Source organism: Mobula birostris, chromosome 12 (assembly GCF_030028105.1).
Source record: "Mobula birostris isolate sMobBir1 chromosome 12, sMobBir1.hap1, whole genome shotgun sequence".
Classification (NCBI taxonomy): domain Eukaryota; kingdom Metazoa; phylum Chordata; class Chondrichthyes; order Myliobatiformes; family Myliobatidae; genus Mobula; species Mobula birostris.
This window is the reverse complement of record NC_092381.1, coordinates 110,280,387-110,299,610: the sequence shown is the minus strand read 5'-3', so window position 1 is coordinate 110,299,610 and position 19,224 is coordinate 110,280,387. Positions and strand designations below refer to the sequence as shown.

Here is a 19,224-nt window from a genome sequence, read left to right as displayed (position 1 = left end):
CACCCTCTGCTCCTTCAATTGAATGGTTAAAGCAATGGGCTAGAAATTCATTGGGGTTTCCAAAGTTCAAAGTACATTTTTCATCAAAGTATGTGTACATTATGCAACTTTGAGGTTCGTCTCCTTATATAAATATAAAGGCATCCGTTAGTCTTGCGAGACCATGGATCTGCGCCTGGAAAGTTTTCACTCTCCAGGGCGCAGGCCTGGGCAACTTTGTATGGAAGACAGGCAGTTGACCGTACTGCAAGTCTCCGCTCTCCACGCCACCAGTGTTGTCCAAGGGAAGGGTATTAGGACCCATACAGCTTGGCACCGGTGTCGTCGCAGAGCACTGTGTGATTAAGTGCCTTGCTCAAAGACACAACACGTTCCCTCGGCTGGGGCTCGAACTCACGACCTTCAGATCGCTAGTCGAACGCCTTAACCACTTGTCCACGTGCCCACACATGCAGCCATAAAACAAGAAGCCCAAAAGGACCCACTTTAAAAAATCCAACAAACACATGCAGAGCGGGGAAAAGAAAATCAAATCGTGCGAACAACAAAAACAAGCAAGCAGCACTCAGAACTAAAGTGAGTCCATAAACACGAAACCCGGAGCAGGCCCACAGCCTCAGTTCAGCACATAGTGTAGTAAAGGTCTCAGAGCCTGCAGGCAGGAAGCCCAGAGCCGGCCCACAGCCTCAACTCAGTGCAGCAGAGAGTGGAGCAAACGTGGGCTGCGAGCTGAACCGGCCCGACTCTTGCCTTTGGTCCCGACACCCTGCCTTTTCAATCCATCTGTCCTGGCGTTTAAATCATCCAAACATCAAGCGTTCTTCGCACAAGGACCCAGGCCCTAACACAGCGATACGGTCTGAGTCTGGACATCACCGCCATGTTTCAGGCCGAACCTGACCTTTCCTGACTCTGACTTTTCTCTCTGCTCCGCTTGGTCCGACTCAGTCTCCCACTCCGTCTCAAACATGCCTCAGTGTCGCTCTGACCACTTCTGCTCGAATGCCCTCGATCTCACTCGCACCCGCACACCTCAACCCTCTAGAGTGAAGAACAAACCAGTGTATGGACGATTTAAACATCCAAATGGGTTCAGAAGGCAGTGTGTTCAGACCAGAGATGTGGCTCAGGCTGAATGTGCACACTGCTCTGTTATGTTTACTCGGCTCTGCGCTGAGCTGAGGCTGAGGCTGAGGCCTGCTCCAGGCTTCATGTCTGCAGACTCTCTTTCGCTCTGAATGCTAATTGCTGACTTTTATTATTTGCATGATTTGTGGGTTTTTTTCCTCTCTGCATATTGGGTGTTGGACCATCTTTTTTAATAGGTTCTTTCGGGGTGTCTTTGTTTTGTGACTGTCCGTTAGCAGATGAATCCCAAGGTCGTATAGTGTATACATTGATAATAAATATACTTCGAACTTTTTTGGGGTAATTTTCCTTTGGACAGCACGCTATTTGGTGTAACACTGTTACAGCATCAGCGACCCGAGTTCTGTTCCCATGCTGTCCGGTACGTCAAACTTACCTTTACTCAGACCATTTCACCAAGTAATCCAGACCTCAGACCATTGTTTATTGTAAAAAAGTGAATTTTACTCTCTTCAGCATGAGTTATACAGTAACAGCACATTGATATGTTAACCAAGATGCCCTTCTAAGCTATAAACATAAGAAAGTCTGCAAACGTTGGAAATCCAGAGCAACATGCACAAAAGGAGGAGAAGATGGCGACGCGACGGCAGTGCACGCGGCCTCTCTGGTGATGAATATCTGTTATCTGTCAAGTAGGGGACCATGCACAATTCTGATTTGATGGAGACGGACATGAGAGTACGGAGGAACATCTGGAAAACTTCTGAAATGCCCGCTTCGCTGCCACTGCTACTGTGTGGTAACCAGAATCTCCAGAGCAGAAGGCCCCGAATCCTTGGCTTTGCTTCTTTCAGCGGCCAGGGCTAGGTTGAAGGCGCTCGGCAGAGTATGGCGCTCGGGAGGCTGTATTGGAAGGGCTGGTCAGAGGCTCGAAGTTTTCGGACAGACGGACTCAGTGTCGGCTGTGATTGGCTGCTTCCAAGGCATCGGCAAGTTGATGGTGCCTGGAGGTTTATGGCAGGGAGTTTCTCCCTTTTGCCGCCGCTATCGGGGACTCAGGGATCGGTCGACGCGGGGACTTTGAGACTTTTTTACTGTGCCCATGGTTTGTTCTTCATCAAATTATGGTATTGCTTTGCACTGCTGTAACTATATGTTATAATTATGTGGTTCTGTCAGTGTTAGTCTTTGGTTTGTCCTGTTTTCTGTGATATCACACCAGAGAAACTTTGTATCATTTCTTAATGCATGTATGCATTTCTAAATGACAATAAAAGAGGACTGAGTGTTCTCATAATCTAAAAAAAAAAGATGGAGGATCTCAACAGGTCAGGCAATATTTATGTCCTGGACCGAAACATCAACTCTTTCTTTCGTTCCATGGATGCTGCCTGACCTGCTGAGTTCCACCAGCATTTTGTGTGTGTTGCTCTTCTAAGCCAGTCCCATCAGTGGCACAGTAGTGTAGCAGTTAGCACGCAACTATTACAATGCCAGCGGCCCAGGTTCAATTCTCATTTGTATCTTCTCCCCATAACCGTGTGGGTTTCGTCCCATATTCCAAAGAATATGTGGGTTGAGTTAATTAGTCACAGGATAGTGCAGATTCACTGGGCTGGGAGGACCTGTTGCTGTGCTGTATCTCAAAACAAATAATATTCTTTTCTCACTGCCCCCATCAGGCAGAGGTATAAGTGCGAGTTCTGAGCCCCCACCAGCTTCAGGAACAGTTACTACCCCTTAATCATCAGGCTCTTGAATCAAAGGGGATAACTACACTCACTTGCCCCATCATTGAGATGTTCCCACAACCAATGATCTCACTCTAAGGACTCTTTATCTCATTGTCTCATGTTCTCGTTATTTATTGCCATTTATTTATATTTGCACAGTTTGTTGTCTGATCCTGTTATAGTTACAATCCCAGAGGCTTGCTGAGTATGCCTGCATGAAAATGAATCTCAGGGTTGTACAATATATGCAGACATATATGCACTTTGATAATAAATTTACTTTGAACTTTAAAGTCTCCTGCACCTCAGAATCAGGTTTATTCTGACTGACACATGTTGTGAAATTTGTCGTTTAGCGGCTGCAGTCCAGTGCATTAAAATTTCTATAAATTACAGAAAACCATAAGTATATTATATATTATTATATAATATCGATTATATATAAATATTATATGTAATGTTGAACCAATAGGTTGGCACAGTAGCAAGTGGTCAGCACAACGCTCTACAGGACAGGTGACCCGGGTTCAATTCCCGCCACCGCCTGTAAGGAGTTTGTACATTCTCCCCGTCACCGCGTGGGTTTCCTCCAAGTGATTAGGATTAGGCTCGGATTAAGTTCCTCCGGGTGTTCCGGTTTCCTCCCACCGTCCAGACCTGCTGGTTGGTAGGTTAATTGGTCATTGTAAATTGTGCCTTCGGGTTGTCGGAAGATTGCTGGGCAGGTGGCCCCAGGGGCTATATGGGCTTATTCCACGCTGCAACTTAATCAATCAATCATTAAATAATACATATATGGTAGCGTGGGGTGGGAGGGCTTGGTCGACAGCCCACCCCAGGCTTTCCTAGTGGCCAACACTATTTACTGTTCTTGTTTCAAAATGCTTTCGTGGCATTACAGTAGGGGGTCGCACTGACTGTAACTGGGGTATGTAATAATGACCTCCCCCGTCTGTATATGACTGAGGGGGGGGGTTCTGCCTGGGTCATTGCGTCCAGTAGGTGTTTTTTCGTGCTTGTCTCAATAAAAACAGCTGTTGAGTTAAAGGAGCTTTTCTCGTCTGTCATCATAGAACGAATGCTCGCCAACATTACACTAAAATATCTAAATAAATAAATCAATAGTGCAGAAAGACAGCTAATAATGAGGAACTGTTCGGAAATCTGATGGCGGAGGGGAAAGAAACTTCCTAACACATTTCCGATGTCTTTCCGGACCTACTGGCAGTCTTCTTCTTACCGTGTCCACGGACAGTGTATACATGGCCCAGCCAGAACTGGACACATTTTTACGCCTTGTCATTGAGTTCGGCAAGATCTGCAACAGTACAGGATTCCTCTGGCGATGGGCATTGCAGGAGATGTTGCATGGTTTGTGGCTCAGTTCCACATTCACAAGTTGTCGGGCTGGTTGCATATCCCCATTTGCTCAGTGACACCTTTGAACGACCTACACCAGTCCTAAATCTGCTGAGGCACTTCCAGGTTGCCCAGTTGCAACTAGCTCCTGGGGGAAGGCTTTCACCCGGTGGAATTTCCATCGTTGTGGGTTGTTTGAGACTGGCGAGCCGGTCTTTCCACAAGGTGATGCGGGCTTCAGACGGGGTTGATTGTAATGGAACAACACTGTTCACGAGCTCTTCCTTGACTTCAGGCGGCTGGATGTAGATGTATGACCATGTAGAGGGTGCCTCCCATCTGGTGTTTGACAGAGTCATCCTTCTTTCTGGCTACCGTTCTTCTTATATCAGGGGGAGTGATACCTGTCACGATATATGGGCTGTTGGTGTTTGTTGGCTTCAAACAACCTGTGATAAGTCGGCAGCTTGCATTCAGAATGGCATCCATCTTCTTAGCATGAACAGATCTTTCCCATGCAGGGCAGGCTTATTCAGCAGTGGAATAGTATTGGAAAATGCAAATGCATGCATTGTATTTTCTATGTATTACGGTATTTACTCAACAGTATTTACTCAAATGCACACATTGTATTTTCTATATTTACTATGTAACCACTGCTAGCTCAATAGAAGGTATTCACTATGCAGCCATGACTTTTGACCTGTTCACTATTAATTCATGAAGAAAACTAGAAGGAAACCAAGCAGAAAGATAACGGTGGCGAGTAAGGTGATGAAATATGTGGCAGTATGTCAACACAAGACTAATTAAGAAATAACTGTGGTTAGGGACGAGAGGACATATGGTCTGAAATGTAAACTAGGACATAATTAAGGTGGGGAGTAAAACAATAGTGGAAAGTCAAGAGCGGGTATATTGATGATATGTAATCACAGGCCGACTGGATATGATAATGTAGCTAAGATAGGAAAATTGCTATAAAAAATGCTGTATACAAGCCTCGATGGGCAGTCAGCTACTAGCTTTCTGATTGTCTCAGCTTTGATTTGCAAATTAAAGTTTAAAACGTCTTGACGAGTTTTCTGCGTCTCCTTGTCGTTTGTGAGAAACGAGAAACCACGACAAAATTGGCGTCACGAACAGGATCGGATAGAGACCCGCGAGGAAGGGAACGGCAGATTGGGACGCTTCCCAGTCCCTCGGGGACCTTCACGGGGCTAACAGAAATAAGGGTGCACCCAAAGTAAAAAGGTGAGCGCTTTTTGCGATAATTCGGACAAAGAATTCTGTTGGTTTTGGGGGGTCTCAGGGACTCAGAAGTGTGAAGCAACTGCTGAAGGGTCTCTCTGATCCAAAGAATCTGGCAGAATTGGGGAAAAAAAGGAGGCTCAGAGGATTAATCAAAAGCACGGCAGTGGGGGTAAGTACGAATAAAGTAATAGTAAGTTAAGTAAGAAAATGCCACGTGGTGTTAGTAAGTCCCTGTGGATAGAGAATTGGTTAGCAGACAGGAAGCAAAGAGTGGGAATAAACGGGACCTTTTCAGAATGGCAGGCAGTGACTAATGGGGTACCGCAAGGCTCAGTGCTGGGACCCCAGTTGTTTACAGTATATATTAATGACTTGGATGAGGGAATTCAATGCAGCATCTCCAAGTTTGCGGATGACACGAAGCTGGGCGGCAGTGTTAGCTGTGAGGAGGATGTTAAGAGGATGCAGGGTGACTTGGATAGGTTGGGTGAGTGGGCAAATTCATGGCAGATGCAATTTAATGTGGATAAATGTGAAGTTATCCACTTTGGTGGCAAAAATAGGAAAACAGATTATTATCTGAATGGTGGCCGATTAGGAAAAGGGGAGGTGCAACGAGACCTGGGTGTCATTATATACCAGTCATTGAAAGTGGGCATGCAGGTACAGCAGGCGGTGAAAAAGGCGAATGGTATGCTGGCATTTATAGCGAGAAGATTCGAGTACAGGAGCAGGGAGGTACTACTGCAGTTGTACAAGGCCTTGGTGAGACCACACCTGGAGTATTGTGTGCAGTTTTGGTCCCCTAATCTGAGGAAAGACACATCCTTGCCATAGAGGGAGTACAAAGAAGGTTCACCAGATTGATTCCTGGGATGGCAGGACTTTCATATGAAGAAAGACTGGATGAACTGGGCTTGTACTCGTTGGAATTTAGAAGATTGAGGGGGGATCTGATTGAAACGTATAAGATCCTAAAGGGATTGGACAGGCTAGATGCAGGAAGATTGTTCCCGATGTTGGGGGAAGTCCAGAACGAGGGGTCACAGTTTGAGGATAAGGGGGAAGCCTTTTAGGACTGAGATGAGGAAAAACTTCTTCACACAGAGAGTGGTGAATCTGTGGAATTCTCTGCCACAGGAAACAGTTGAGGCCAGTTCATTGGCTATATTTAAGAGGGAGTTAGATATGGCCCTTGTGGCTACGGGGATCAGGGGGTATGGAGGGAAGGCTGGGGCGGGGTTCTGAGTTGGATGATCAGCCATGATCATACTGAATGGCGGTGCAGGCTCGAAGGGCCAAATGGCCTACTCCTGCACCTATTTTCTATGTTTCTATGATACCGCTTCGCACAAAACGAAGGTCTGAACGGGCAGGGAAGAAGAATTAAAAATCCTCGTGAATACCGCCTTAAGAAGTGTAAGGGTCTGCATAGGCGAGGTGTAAAAGGAAAAGGTTCTGTGGATACCGCCCTAAGTAGGGGTCTGCACGGGCAGAACGTTAATTAGAGATAAAGATAGTTTAATAGATAATTCAGACGCTGGTGAGATAAACCATAAGGCTAGGCATAGAAATAGAGTTAGAGAAATAGTATTATTAAATAGGCAAGTCGTGAGATTCTAAAAATACCATAATAGAAAAAGGGAAAAAGAGAACAACATGACAGAGAAAGGAACAGCAGTAGAAATATTGAGCAGAAAATTCCCGGTGTGTCAAGGTAAGATCGTGGAAATTTCGGAAAAATGGGAAAAAAGAGCTAAAAAACTGGTCACGAAATGGCCAAGAGAAGGAACGTTTGATGTAAGCTATGTGAGGAAATGGAAGCGCTAATTAAAAATCACAAACCCAAAGATAAATCTAAGAAAAGAGAGGGAAAAAGGGAACAAGAAATGGAAGTGTTAAAACTCTTTAGGATGGAGGGAGAAAGGTTCAGAAAGACGGGAAGTATATTAATAGTAAGTAAAAAAGACACTGAGAAACGAAAGGAGCAGTCTGATAAAGAGAAGGAAAAGCATAACAGGGAGCCGGCTTCGGCTCTATACCCAGACCTGAAAGACGTAGAAAAACCTCCTCCCTATTATGAGAAAGAAACCCTTAAGCAGTGTCTGATGATAACAGGAAGAGTGGATCTAAATGGAGAAATTAAAGTCTGGGATACCGAGGAGGAAAGAATGAATCACCAAAAGGAGCAGGAGGAACTACGGATGGTAATAGAAGAAGACAGGGCAAAGATAGAACAGGAGAAAAGGGGAAGAGAAGAAGAGATCAAAGGGTTACAGGAATTAAAAGCAAAAAGGGATGAAGAGAATTCTTTGTTATATGGGCACGGAACTGAACAGGCCAGAGCAGAAGGTGACTTGTCGGGAGAGCAAGAGTTAAGTAGCGAAAGAGAGGGTGCAGGAGAGTGTAGGCAGAGGATAGGAGATAGGAGCCTTGAAGGGGAAAAAGAGAGAGTGAAAAGGCAGATATTAGAAACAGAGGGAGACATTAGGAAATTACAGCACAGACTGAATTTCCAAGGGGAGTTTGAGGATTTCACATGGGCCCAAGCAAATGCTAGCTCAAGGCAGAAAGGAAGAACTCCACGAGGATGCCAAAGGAGAAAGGAAACCCCAGAAAGAATCATGTGGCAGCCAGTGAAAACGAGCTCAGAAACAGATGGGGAGTTAGGCGAGGAGGAGAGTCAGGAGATGTGGGAAAGGAAAGGGAGAATGATGCCGTTGTTAGTAAGAGGATTGGGACAAGTACAGTATATTCCTTGGGATCCCAGGACCTGGAAGGGCTGAAAAACACCCTACCCAGCCTACATGAGGGTGCAGGGAAGTGTATTAGGGCCTTTGAGGAAGAGACCACAGGACGAATGTTGGCTATGGGAGATTTGAAGACGCTGCTGATAAGGCTGATGGGAACCTTCAAACTACAAGAGCTGATGGAAGCGGCTGGCATACAGAATGCGGACAGCAGACTGATTGACGGGGCCAGATTTAACACAGTGAGGCAGAGGATATGGGGGGCCCTCAGGGAGCTCTATCCACCCAAAATGGACCCCAAAGCCGTGAAAAGGGATCCACTGGGAGACACTGAAAATCCAGCAGCCTATATAGAAAATCAGTTGAAAAGGTGGAGACTGGAAACTGAACAAGAGGTGGAAGGCAACCCGTTTATGACCTGGATGTTCCGAAATGCTGTTTTGGATGCGATGCCTCCCCAAGTTAAGTGTAAACTTGAGGAAGTGGTTGGACTGATGTCAATGACCCCACAGGAATTCAGGGACCACGTAGTCCATGCGGTCGAAAAATATCGAAAAGACAAACGAAAGTTGACAGAGCAACAAGAAGAAGTGCAAAGAAAGCTGATACAAATGCAGCTTGAAGAGCTTAAAAAGAAGGAAAAAGAAAAAGGCAAGAAGATGCTGCCAGCAGTGACCGATTTAAGCACAGCCGTTGAAATGAATGAAGTGCCATTATGTAGAAGGCCCGGTCGTGCCGTAAGACAGAGCCCAGAAAACCCCAAGCCAACAATAAACGTCTTCGGGGGAGCTTTTCCGCAAATGCCCTATCAGGGACAGGATAAATTTAAACAGCAGCACAGACAGGACTGGAAATCCCAAGGAGGGGGACAGAGAAGTTATGGGCAGAAAGGGCCAGTAAGGAAACAAGGGGAAAGAGAGATACAGAGACTGTGCTGGGGACGTAACCAGCCAGGATACATGAGAAGGGACTGCCCACTTAAGCCATGGGCCGTCACGTACCAGCGGGAACCAATGAGATTGGAACCACAGTCTAGCCAAGGACCAGTCCCCGCAGGCCTGAGTGGACCCGTGAACCCCTATGCAAGACATTAGGGGTGCCCAGAGAACCCAGCTGGGAAGGGACACTACCCAGTGATAACAAGGGAGGCAGAAGAGGAACCCATTGTTCAGGTTGTGTTAGAAGGACAGCTGACACCAATGATGATAGATACTGGAGCCACGTATACTTGCGTACAGCCGCAGTATGCCCTTCACCTTCCCATGTCAGGAAAATTTATTAAGACTGTAGGGTTCTCGGGAAAAACATAGTTGACACAATGTACAGCTCCAGTGAGATTAAGGATGGGCAGCAAAGGAATAGTTTTGCCGATATTAGTGTCCAAAGGAACTCCGATGAATTTGCTAGGCAGAGATGCACTATTAAGACTAGAATTAAAATTAGAATGTACCAGAAGTGGGTTGAGTGTGGAAAGAGTAAATGCACAATTACTAGTGCGGGAAGTCAAGAAAGCTAATGTCTTTTGGATAGGAGACATAGAAGATCAGATCTGGGAAACCTGGGAAAAATGGGAAAAGGGCGTGCAGGCTGTATTGCCCCAGGCTGTAGCGCCCAAATCCGAGTTACATTGCACAGTGATTTTTGACGAAACTCAGAACGAAGAGCTAGAGGAGAAGCTATAATAATTGGGAGACAGGGGGCAGCCCTGCAAGTCAGGTGGAATACCTTCTTGGAGAAATGGTACAGGATACTGGAAGCTGAGCCCCACATAACGCTGCTGGTAAATGAGGGACATCAGTCTAAAGACCTAGGACCCTTAGTAAAGCACGTTGGAACCGTAGCGGTGTGGAGGAAAATTATGCCACAGGTGTGAGTATCGGGAGACAACTTTAAAACGTCTTGACGAGTTTTCTGCGTCTCCTTGTCGTTTGTGACAAAACGAGAAACCGCGACAATAGCAAAGAGCAAGTTCGACATGTTTTCGAGCTTGCTCCACATTTTGTGTTAGCGAGCTTATTCAGGATGTTGTTTCGTGCGCTCACTTTTGCCTTTGTCTTATTGATGTGGTTCTTGAAAGTGAGGCACCTGTCAACGATGACTCCTAAGTAGACAGGGTGCTCGCAATGCGTCACTGTTGCTCCACACCGGGTCACTTTAGACTGTCGTTTGGCTTCACGGTTCCTGAGGTGGAATGCTCAAACTTGCATCTTTGATGGGTTTGCGCGGAGGTGGTTTTCTTTATAGTCGGATGTTAGTCCCTCCAGGGCCTCAGAAAGCGTTTTCTCCACGGTGTTAAAACCAGTGCTTTGGGCAGTGATGCATAAGTCATCAGCATATATAAAACGGCGTGTGACAGCATCTATAGGTTGGCCATTCGTGTAGATGTTGCTCAGCAGCGGTGAAAGCACACTTCCCTGAGGAAGACCATTTTTCTGAACACGCCACCTGCTGCGCTTCCATATAACCATATAACAATTACCCACCTAGTTCAACGTAGAACCGGCGATTCTGAAGCATGCTTTCTCACAGCTCTGTTAAGTGAATATCTTCTCTCATCTCTAGGATCTTGCAGAGGAGACGTCTATGGTTCACTGTATGGTAAGCTGCTGACATGTCTACAGAAACAATCTGTTACCATCCCTTGCTCAAAACCATCTTCGATAGATTGTGTGAGGTTGAGCAGTTGGCTTGTTGTTGATCTGCCGGGGCGGAAACCAGCTTGCCCTGGAATGACCTTCTCATCTACAGTTGGTGCTATCCTATTGTGTATCAGGCGTTCAAACCGCTTATTGGTGTGGCAAAGCAGTGAGACGGGCCGAAAACTCTTAGGATTTGAGGGATCTTTTCCGGGCTTTAATGGTGCTATTACATGTGACTTCTGCCAAATATTAGGTAGCTTGTATGTTGCCAGACAGCGGTTGAACAATTGTAGGAGCCATTTCTTTGCTTGCTGTCCAAAATGCTTTATCTGCTCCGATGCTATGTTGTCAAGACCAATTGCCTTCCCGTGTTTTAGACCATATATACCAATTACTGGCAGTAATGAGAAGAGAACAGGAGTACTGCCTGTAAACTGTCCCCGGCAGTTTTGAACGTGGTGATTGCAGAATCACAATCAGGTGTATCATCGTGGCCATAAGTGCCGAGAAATTTGTTGGTTTGCGGAAGCAGTGCAGTGCAAAATTACTGTTACAAAATATTAATAAATGGTTCCAAAAGAAGTCACAAACAAAGAATCTGCAGATGCTGGAAAAACGAGCAACACACACAAAATGCTGGAGTACAGTCGACTGTACTCTTCCATAGATGCTGCCTGGACTGCTGAGTTCCTCCAACATTTTGTGCGTGTTGATAATAGCGAGGTCTTAGTGATTTGATACCGTGATTTACGTTTTTCCAAAATCAGCCCTCACACAACTGCTTCGGCGGCTTTCTCAAAGAAAGCTGCCTCGCGTGGAGGAAGTTTTTTTCAAAAAACAAATTCTCTCTGTGTGTAATTTAAATATACAGACATTGCCCCTACCTTGATGAGGGATTTGTGGGGTGCTTTCAAATCCAGTTGGAATAGGTTGCCGATGATCGGGAGGGCAGGGGGACCCGGGGGAAGCCTGCCTGTCTGCCGCTGGTTGTTCTGAAAGAATCTCGCCAGAAGCAGGACGCTCAGTAAAACAACCAACAAAGTTGTCAGCGGTTCACCAAAACTCATGATGACAGATTACGCAGATTCTGAAAAAGAAGCAAGAGAGGCTGTATCTCAAAATTCACAGTTGTACCACTTTCACCAGATTCAAACAGTAAACTACCCTTAAATTAAGGGCAATTAAAGTCCCGATTGAAGTTCATACTGCCGTCCGCACTGACAACTTTTATACATTTGAGTAAGTCTCATTATGGACCGCCCTTCGGAGTTCTGACGCGGCTTTATGTCAGTGGGCGTGAGTAATGTTCTCAACAAATAAAACTATCGAGAATTGAAATGGCGTTCAAAAGGCTGACAATTCCGAATCACCTTCATTGTCAGGTAAAAGCTCGGTAAACCGGACCGCAAGCTGCTGAGAATTCCTCCGGCCATCGTTGGAATGTATTGATTCTATGCATTCCGTCTGACTTAAGTTCCATTGTAAAGTTGAAAGTTCAAATTAATGTTATTACAAAAATTCATATATGTCACCATGTACAATCCTGAAATTCGTTTCCACGAGCATACTAAACAAATCTATAGAATAGTAACTCTAACAGGATCAGTGAACGATCAACCAGAGTGCAGAAGACAACAAGCTGCAAATACCAAGTGAGTGTAGTTATCCCCTTTTATTCAAGAGTCTGAGATTGAGGGACAGTAACTGTTTTTGAACCCGGTGGTGCAAGTCCTGTGACTTTTGTACCTTCTACCTGATGGCAGCAGTGAGAAGAGATCATGTCCAGGGTAGTGAGGATCTCTGATGATGGATGCTGCTTTCCTACGACAGCGTCTCAGGTAGATGTGTTCAATAGTTGGGGGGAGGGAGAGAGACTTTATCCGTGATGGACTGGGCCAAATTCACTACCTTTTGCATGACTTTTCCGTTCAAAGGCATTGGTGTCGCATACCAGGGTATGAGGCATGTTTTGCAGCAGCAGAGAGGCAGGCTTCTCCTGGGTCCCTCCACCCTCTGATTGCCGTCAAGATTGTTTAATGTCATTTCCAGAGCATGCGTAAAGGCAAACGAAATGATCGTTACTCCGCCTCTGATGCACTACAACAAAAACCACAACAAGATCGAGAACACAGCCCAGTCCATCACAGGTAAAGCCCTCCCCACCATTGAACACATCTACATGAAACATTGCTGCAGGCAAGCAGCATCCATCATCAGGGACAACACCACCCTCCCCGGGACATGCTCTCCTCTCGCTGCTGCCATCAGGAAGAAGGTACTGGAGCCAGCAGATTCAGGAACAGTTACTACCCCTCAAGCATCAGGCTCTTCAACTTCACTCAAAGCAACACACAAAATGCTGGAGGAACTCAGCAGGCCAGGCAGCATGTGTGTATAAACAGTTGACGTATTCGGCCAAAACCCTTCATCAGGACTGGAAGGAAAGATGAGAAATCAGAGTATGAAGGTGGAGGGGGGGGAGCGGAGGAAAAAGTACAAGGTGGCAGGTGACAGGTGAAACCGTGGGAGGGGAAAGAGTGACCTAAAGAGCTGGGAAGCTGATTGGTGAAAGAGAGAAATTTCTGAGAAGTGGGAATCTGACAGAAGAGGATGGAAGAAAGGGAAAGGAGAAAAGCATCAGAGGGAGCTGATGGATCCCAGCAAGGATACGTGGCTGTGGTTGTGGGTCACTCAACTTCACTTGCCCCATCATTGAAATGTACCCATATTCAAGGACACTCCATCACATGCTCTCCATATTTATTGTTTATTTATTTATCATTACTCTTTTTTTCTGTTTGTATTTGAATAGTTTGTTGTCTTCTGTACTTGGTTGAATTCCCAATTTGATGTGATTTTGTTCTGGTTATTATTATTTTATTATGGATTTATTGTGTATGCCTGCAAGAAAATGAATCTCAGGGTTGTATATGGTGACATACTGTATATGTATCTTGATAATAAATTTACTTTGAACTTTGACTTTGGGACAGAACTTCATGTAGATACTAGAGGCAACTACTGCAAATACCGTCAGCTTTTGGAGTAAAAACTCCACTAAGTGGATCCTCGATTTCCTCACTTACAGACCTTAGTCACTACAGGTTGGCAACATCTGCTCCACAATTGCTTTGAACGTTGAGTTAGCTTTGATTTACAATTGAAAATATGTTTGATGTCAACTTGGATCTCATTAAATCAGTCCATGTGTCCAAACAGAAAAAATAGAACCATTGTATATGTCGGGAGTCAGTATTGTTATGTACCCCTAGAGGTCATTTTTTTTGTATGGACCACACCTTTTAAAAGAGAGAGAGAGTGTTCAACACAAGCACGTTGTTATTAAGAGAGAGAGGCAAAGACTGCTTTGAGATGGTGTTATGGTTTCTCTGCAGCATGTTTACACTTCTGCAAGGACACTGGCAGTTTATAAATTCTTACAGAGAGAGAAGGGAGGAGCTATTTGATGGACAGCTGGTGTTCAGCATGGTGAGATAAATAGAAGGTCAGATGATAGACTCACAGACAAATGGTTTTGGACACTGGATGAGCTTTATTGTGCCTGCAGAAAGGTGGGTTTTTGGAGGATCGATCAGTGGCTCTCGCAGTGTGGAAAAGGTGTGACCAGTGGGGAGTTATTTGTGTGTCTGACCCTCGCTTGGGTTGATAATTCCACCACAGAAGAACGGTTCCCTTTGTTGTGGTCACATTTGATGACTTTAAAGGAAGAGAAGAGGGGAGAGGAAGGTTTGAAACAGAAGAAACCTAGTAACAAAGAGGTCACTGTTTAGACTCTCTCTCTCAAAGTAGCCTGTAAGGGTGAGTTTGAGTTCCATTCGAATACGAAGGTGTGACTGTCACATAGTTAATCCACAAGGGTAAGTTCTTTGGTGAGGGGAGTACCTTTGTGAATATCACTTGTGTGTTACCCTTGTTTGGGTGTGGTGGTTCACTGAAGAAAGGCACCCCTGTGGCAAATCACTGTTGGAGTTATTTTGTATATCATGGAACTGGTTAAATGGCTATCACGTTGTGTGTTTATGGTTGGTTCTCTTGAAGAGGGTCCCCTTCGTGATAGACTACTGTTGGTGATAATCCATATGTGGATTCTGTTTGAGTATCCTGTGGCCACCACTTTGGGATGACCTGTAGCTGAATTCGGGTGTGGTACCACTTGTGTTGAAAGGATATTCGTTGAAGATCACTGTTGGTGATACTTCGTGTGTGGAGTGGAACAACTTCGGAGATAAAACCTACTACTATTGTTATTTTGTATTGCTGTCATGGAATCTGTGGAATATCGACGTAATTGCCTTCTCTCGACATTTAACCTGGATTACAAATCTCTCTCTGTCTACATCACTACTCAACTGAATACCACGAGCTGAACTGAACTTTACTCATCACCATAAGACTGTATCTATTTACCCCTAGGCTTGAAGAAGCTTGGTTTCTATATTTCCACACTTATATTGCTAACCTGTTTGATATATCTGCATTTATATTACTGAATTGCGTAGTTACTAATAAATAATATTAGTGAATAGCAATACCAGACTCCAAAGTGTTTTCCATTTCTGCTGGTTCGTTAACCCGTCACGGGGTATGTGACAGTATATACGAGTGAGGAGTAGCCTCAAAATATGAGTGTGGGAAAGCTGGTGGAGTTTTGGATTGTTCACAGTACATTTATTATCAAAGTATGTATATTATATACAACCTTGAGATTCGTCTCCTTACAGGCAGCCACAAAACAACTAAACCTGAAAGAACCCATTTAAAAAAGGCCATCAAACAGCTAATGTGCAGCAAAAAACAAATGGTGCAAACAATAAAAGTAAGCAAATAAAATCCAGAACTGAAGTTTGTGAAAGTAAGTCCACAGCCACAAAGCCAGTCATCACTGCAGCCAATATAGGAGCCCGTTTTAGCTTCAGTTCAGCACAGAGATGGGTAAACCTCGTGGAACAGTGAGCTGAATCAGTCTGTCCCTCGTCTCCAGCCCCCACACCCTGACCTCTCCAATCTCCAGTCCCGACACCCTGACCTTTCCAATCTCCGGCCCTGACACCAGGACCTTTTCAACCTGGCCCAGTACCTATATCACCCAAACCTCAGGTCGTTAGGCACTCTCAGACCTGAGCCCTGCCATTTTGATACACTTTATTTCTTGAGATGTAGTGTGGAATAGGCCCTTCCGGCCCTTTGAGACGCAGAGCCGGCAATGCCAACTTAACCCTAATCATGGGACAATTTACAATGAGCAATGAACCTACTAAATGGTGTGTCTTTGGACGGTGGGAAGAAACTGGGTGGCGCAGTAGCGTAGTTGTTAGCACAATGCTTTACAGTAGTGGTGACCTGCGTTCAATTCCCGCCACTGCCTGTAAGGAGTTTGTAATTTCTCCCTGTGACTGCGTGGGTTTCCTCCCACAGCCCAAGGATGTATGGGTTGGTAGGTTAATTGGTCTTCGTAAACTGTCCTGGATTAGGTTAGGATAAAATCTGGGGATTGCTGTGCAGTGTGGTTTGAAGTGTCAGAAGGGCCTATTCCATGCTTTATCTCAATAAATAAATTTTGAAAACTTGAACACGCAGATGAAAACCACTGGCAATTCCTTTGCTTGCATCTTTGAAAACAGCTCTATTTCCATCTTTAGTATCTCTATTTTTCCCTTTCAGGGTTCTTTTGAAGACCCTCACCTGGAGTTCCACACTGGTTCTGGTTCCTTGCAGGAATGGGACCTGCTCTCGGGGTTTCACAAATGGCCATTATTCGGTACACCAAGGGCTCGGCCTAAGAGCTTTGCTCGCCTTCGGAGACCCCAGATTTCGTGGCTCTAGGAGATGAGGGTATCGGAGGTCAGTGCCTGGGCAGGAGATCCGTGTGTCGTGAGAGATGGAAGATCTAAGGCTGTATGCCCAGATACCAGAGATCTTTGGGCACAGAGCTCAGAAAAAGCGATGCCACGGACTTTTAACATCATACACCAGCAAGTTGTTTGTTATGTCTCCCCTCTTGTGAAACAGAGACACCGCTTTCTCCCTTATTAGGGAGAGGAAGAGAGCTTATGGTATGTCGAATACTGGGTGAACTAGTAGTCTTTGGAGTACTGCAAGTCTGTGTCTTTGCTATTGCTTTGCTCACGCTTCAGTGCTCAGTGCTGGGTGCTATTGATTTATTTTGCCGGTGGGGGGGGGGGTGCCGGTTGTTACTTACTGCCACTTCTGCGCAGGAGGGAGGGGAGCTGGGAGAGAGGACTTTGAGGTTCTAACATTTAACTGTCATTCATTCTTTGGAGTGTTACGTACCCCGTAACTGGGTTGCCAAACCAGCAGAAATGGACCACTTAGTTGGAGTCTGGTTTAACAGAAACTAATAAAGTTTTATTAAAGAAATAAGGAACACAGCATTCTAATCGTAATGATATAAATGCAACAGGTTAGCAATAATAAAACGCACATGTACACAGAACTAGGGTAATAGGAATCAACCAAGCTCTATCGCAGTCTAGGGGTAAAATGATCAGTTTCAAGCGACGCAGAGTTCAGTTCAGCTTAGTACAGTTCGCAGTAATTGCTGTTGTGCCGTTGGAGAGAGAGAGAGAATGCAAATTTTGATTCAAACAGACCTTTGATGTTCTTCGCAGTTAGCTTTCAGGCGAACCCTTTTACGTCTTCTGTGGTCACCGACTGTGACTTCTCTGCTCCGGATACGACCGTTCTTCCGCGGTGAACCCGGCACCCAGACAAGGGCGGACACACACACCAGGTTCCAGCCGATCGTACCCTTTCACCCTGTCAGTCTATGGTCGGTTCCCTCGAACCAGACCTCCAACTCGCACCAACTTGTGGGGGCACACCGCTCTTCCAGGGTCTCGTTATCTCGTGATCTCGTGGTGTCTGTCGTGCCTTAGCGAACCTGTTCTTTTTATCCCCCTGCTGGGGTATCGCCTGTCTATCAAACTTCAAACAGTTCAGGTTCAAAGCAACCAGTCTGTCAATACTCTGAAATGTGTTTCTTTCTTGTTAATCTCTCTCTTCTCTCTTATTAGCATTTTGAATGTTTCTCCATTGTCTCCCTTATCTCTCTCATCAGCACCAATCTTTTGATAACTTAGTTTGTCGTCACAGGAGGCACTCCTCTGTTTTTGTGGATGATTGCGAAGAAGAAGAATTTCGGGGTGTATATTGTATACATTTCTCTGACATTAAATGTACCTTTGAAACCACGCTTTCCATAGGGAGGATTCACAAATTCCTTACAGAGGATTTACCTCGGAACGCTATCACCTCGAGCTGTAATAGCATTGCTGTAACTGCTACACTATCGTGACGCCCTGGTATGGGAGGAAAGAGTGGAAACAAACAGAAAACTGAAGGAGAATCTGATGAAATAATAGCCCAGTTCTGCAGATTGAAATTGAAAAACAATATTCTCAGATGCTGTGTTTTCTTCTTAGATAGAGTCATAGAAAAATTCAGCATAAAAACAGGCCCCTTGGCCCATCTAGTCCATGCTGAACCATTTAAACTGCCTAATCTGATCGACCTGCACCGGGAGCACAGCCCTCCGTACCCCTGCCATCCACGTACCTATCCAAACTTCTCTTAAACGTTGAAATCGAGCTCGCATGCACCACTTGTGCTGGCAGCTCATTCCACACCCTCACCACCCTCTGAGTGAAGAAGGCTCCCTTCATGTTCCCCTTGAACTTTTCACCTTTCACCCGTAAACCATGATTCCTGGTTGTAGTCCCACCCAACCTCAGTGGAAAAAGCCTCTACACCCCTCATAATTTTGTATACCTCTATCAAACTCCCATGAATCTTCTATGTTCCAAGGAATAAAGTCTTAACCAATTTAATCTTTCCTTCTAACTCAGGTCCCCCAATCCCGCAACGTCCTTGTAATGAATTTCGTGAAGATAATGAAGTTCAGTTTGTGTTGAGAGTGAGTAAATTTTGAACAGGTGGATCCTGTCATTTTAGTGATGGGCTTAGACATCATAGACAAATAGTCAAATCATATCTACGTTCCACTGTTTCTCTGGTTCAAAGGTAAATTTAATATCAGTGAATGAATACAGCACACAACCTGGTCTGATCAGGGACAGTCAGCATGGCTTTGTGAAGGGCAGATCGTGTCTAACTAGCCTGATAGAGTTCTTTGAGGAGGTGACCAGGCATGAGAGTAGTGCAGTGGATGTGATTTATATGGATTTTAGTAAGGCATTTGACAAAGTTCCACACAGTAGGCTTATTCAGAAAGTCAGAAGGCATGGGATCCAGGGAAGTTTGGCCAGGTGGATTCAGAATTGGCTTGCCTACAGAAGGCAGAGGGCTGTGGTGGAGGGAGTACATTCAGATTGGAGGATTGTGACTAGTGGTGTCCCA

At 45.2% G+C, this 19,224-nt stretch overlaps 1 protein-coding gene across 1 annotated transcript in view; it reads right to left on the bottom strand.

Annotated features, from left to right (window-relative positions):
- Nucleotides 1-12,034, bottom strand: part of LOC140206184 (cytochrome P450 2C23-like) — a 50,309-nt gene extending 38,275 nt beyond the window's left edge. Inside the window, exon 1 of the mRNA XM_072274468.1 lies at nucleotides 11,712-12,034. Within this exon, the coding sequence (XP_072130569.1) occupies nucleotides 11,712-11,894 (183 nt within the window). The 5' untranslated portion in view covers nucleotides 11,895-12,034. The remainder of the gene's footprint in view (nucleotides 1-11,711) is intronic.
- Nucleotides 12,035-19,224: the final 7,190 nt, after the last annotated feature.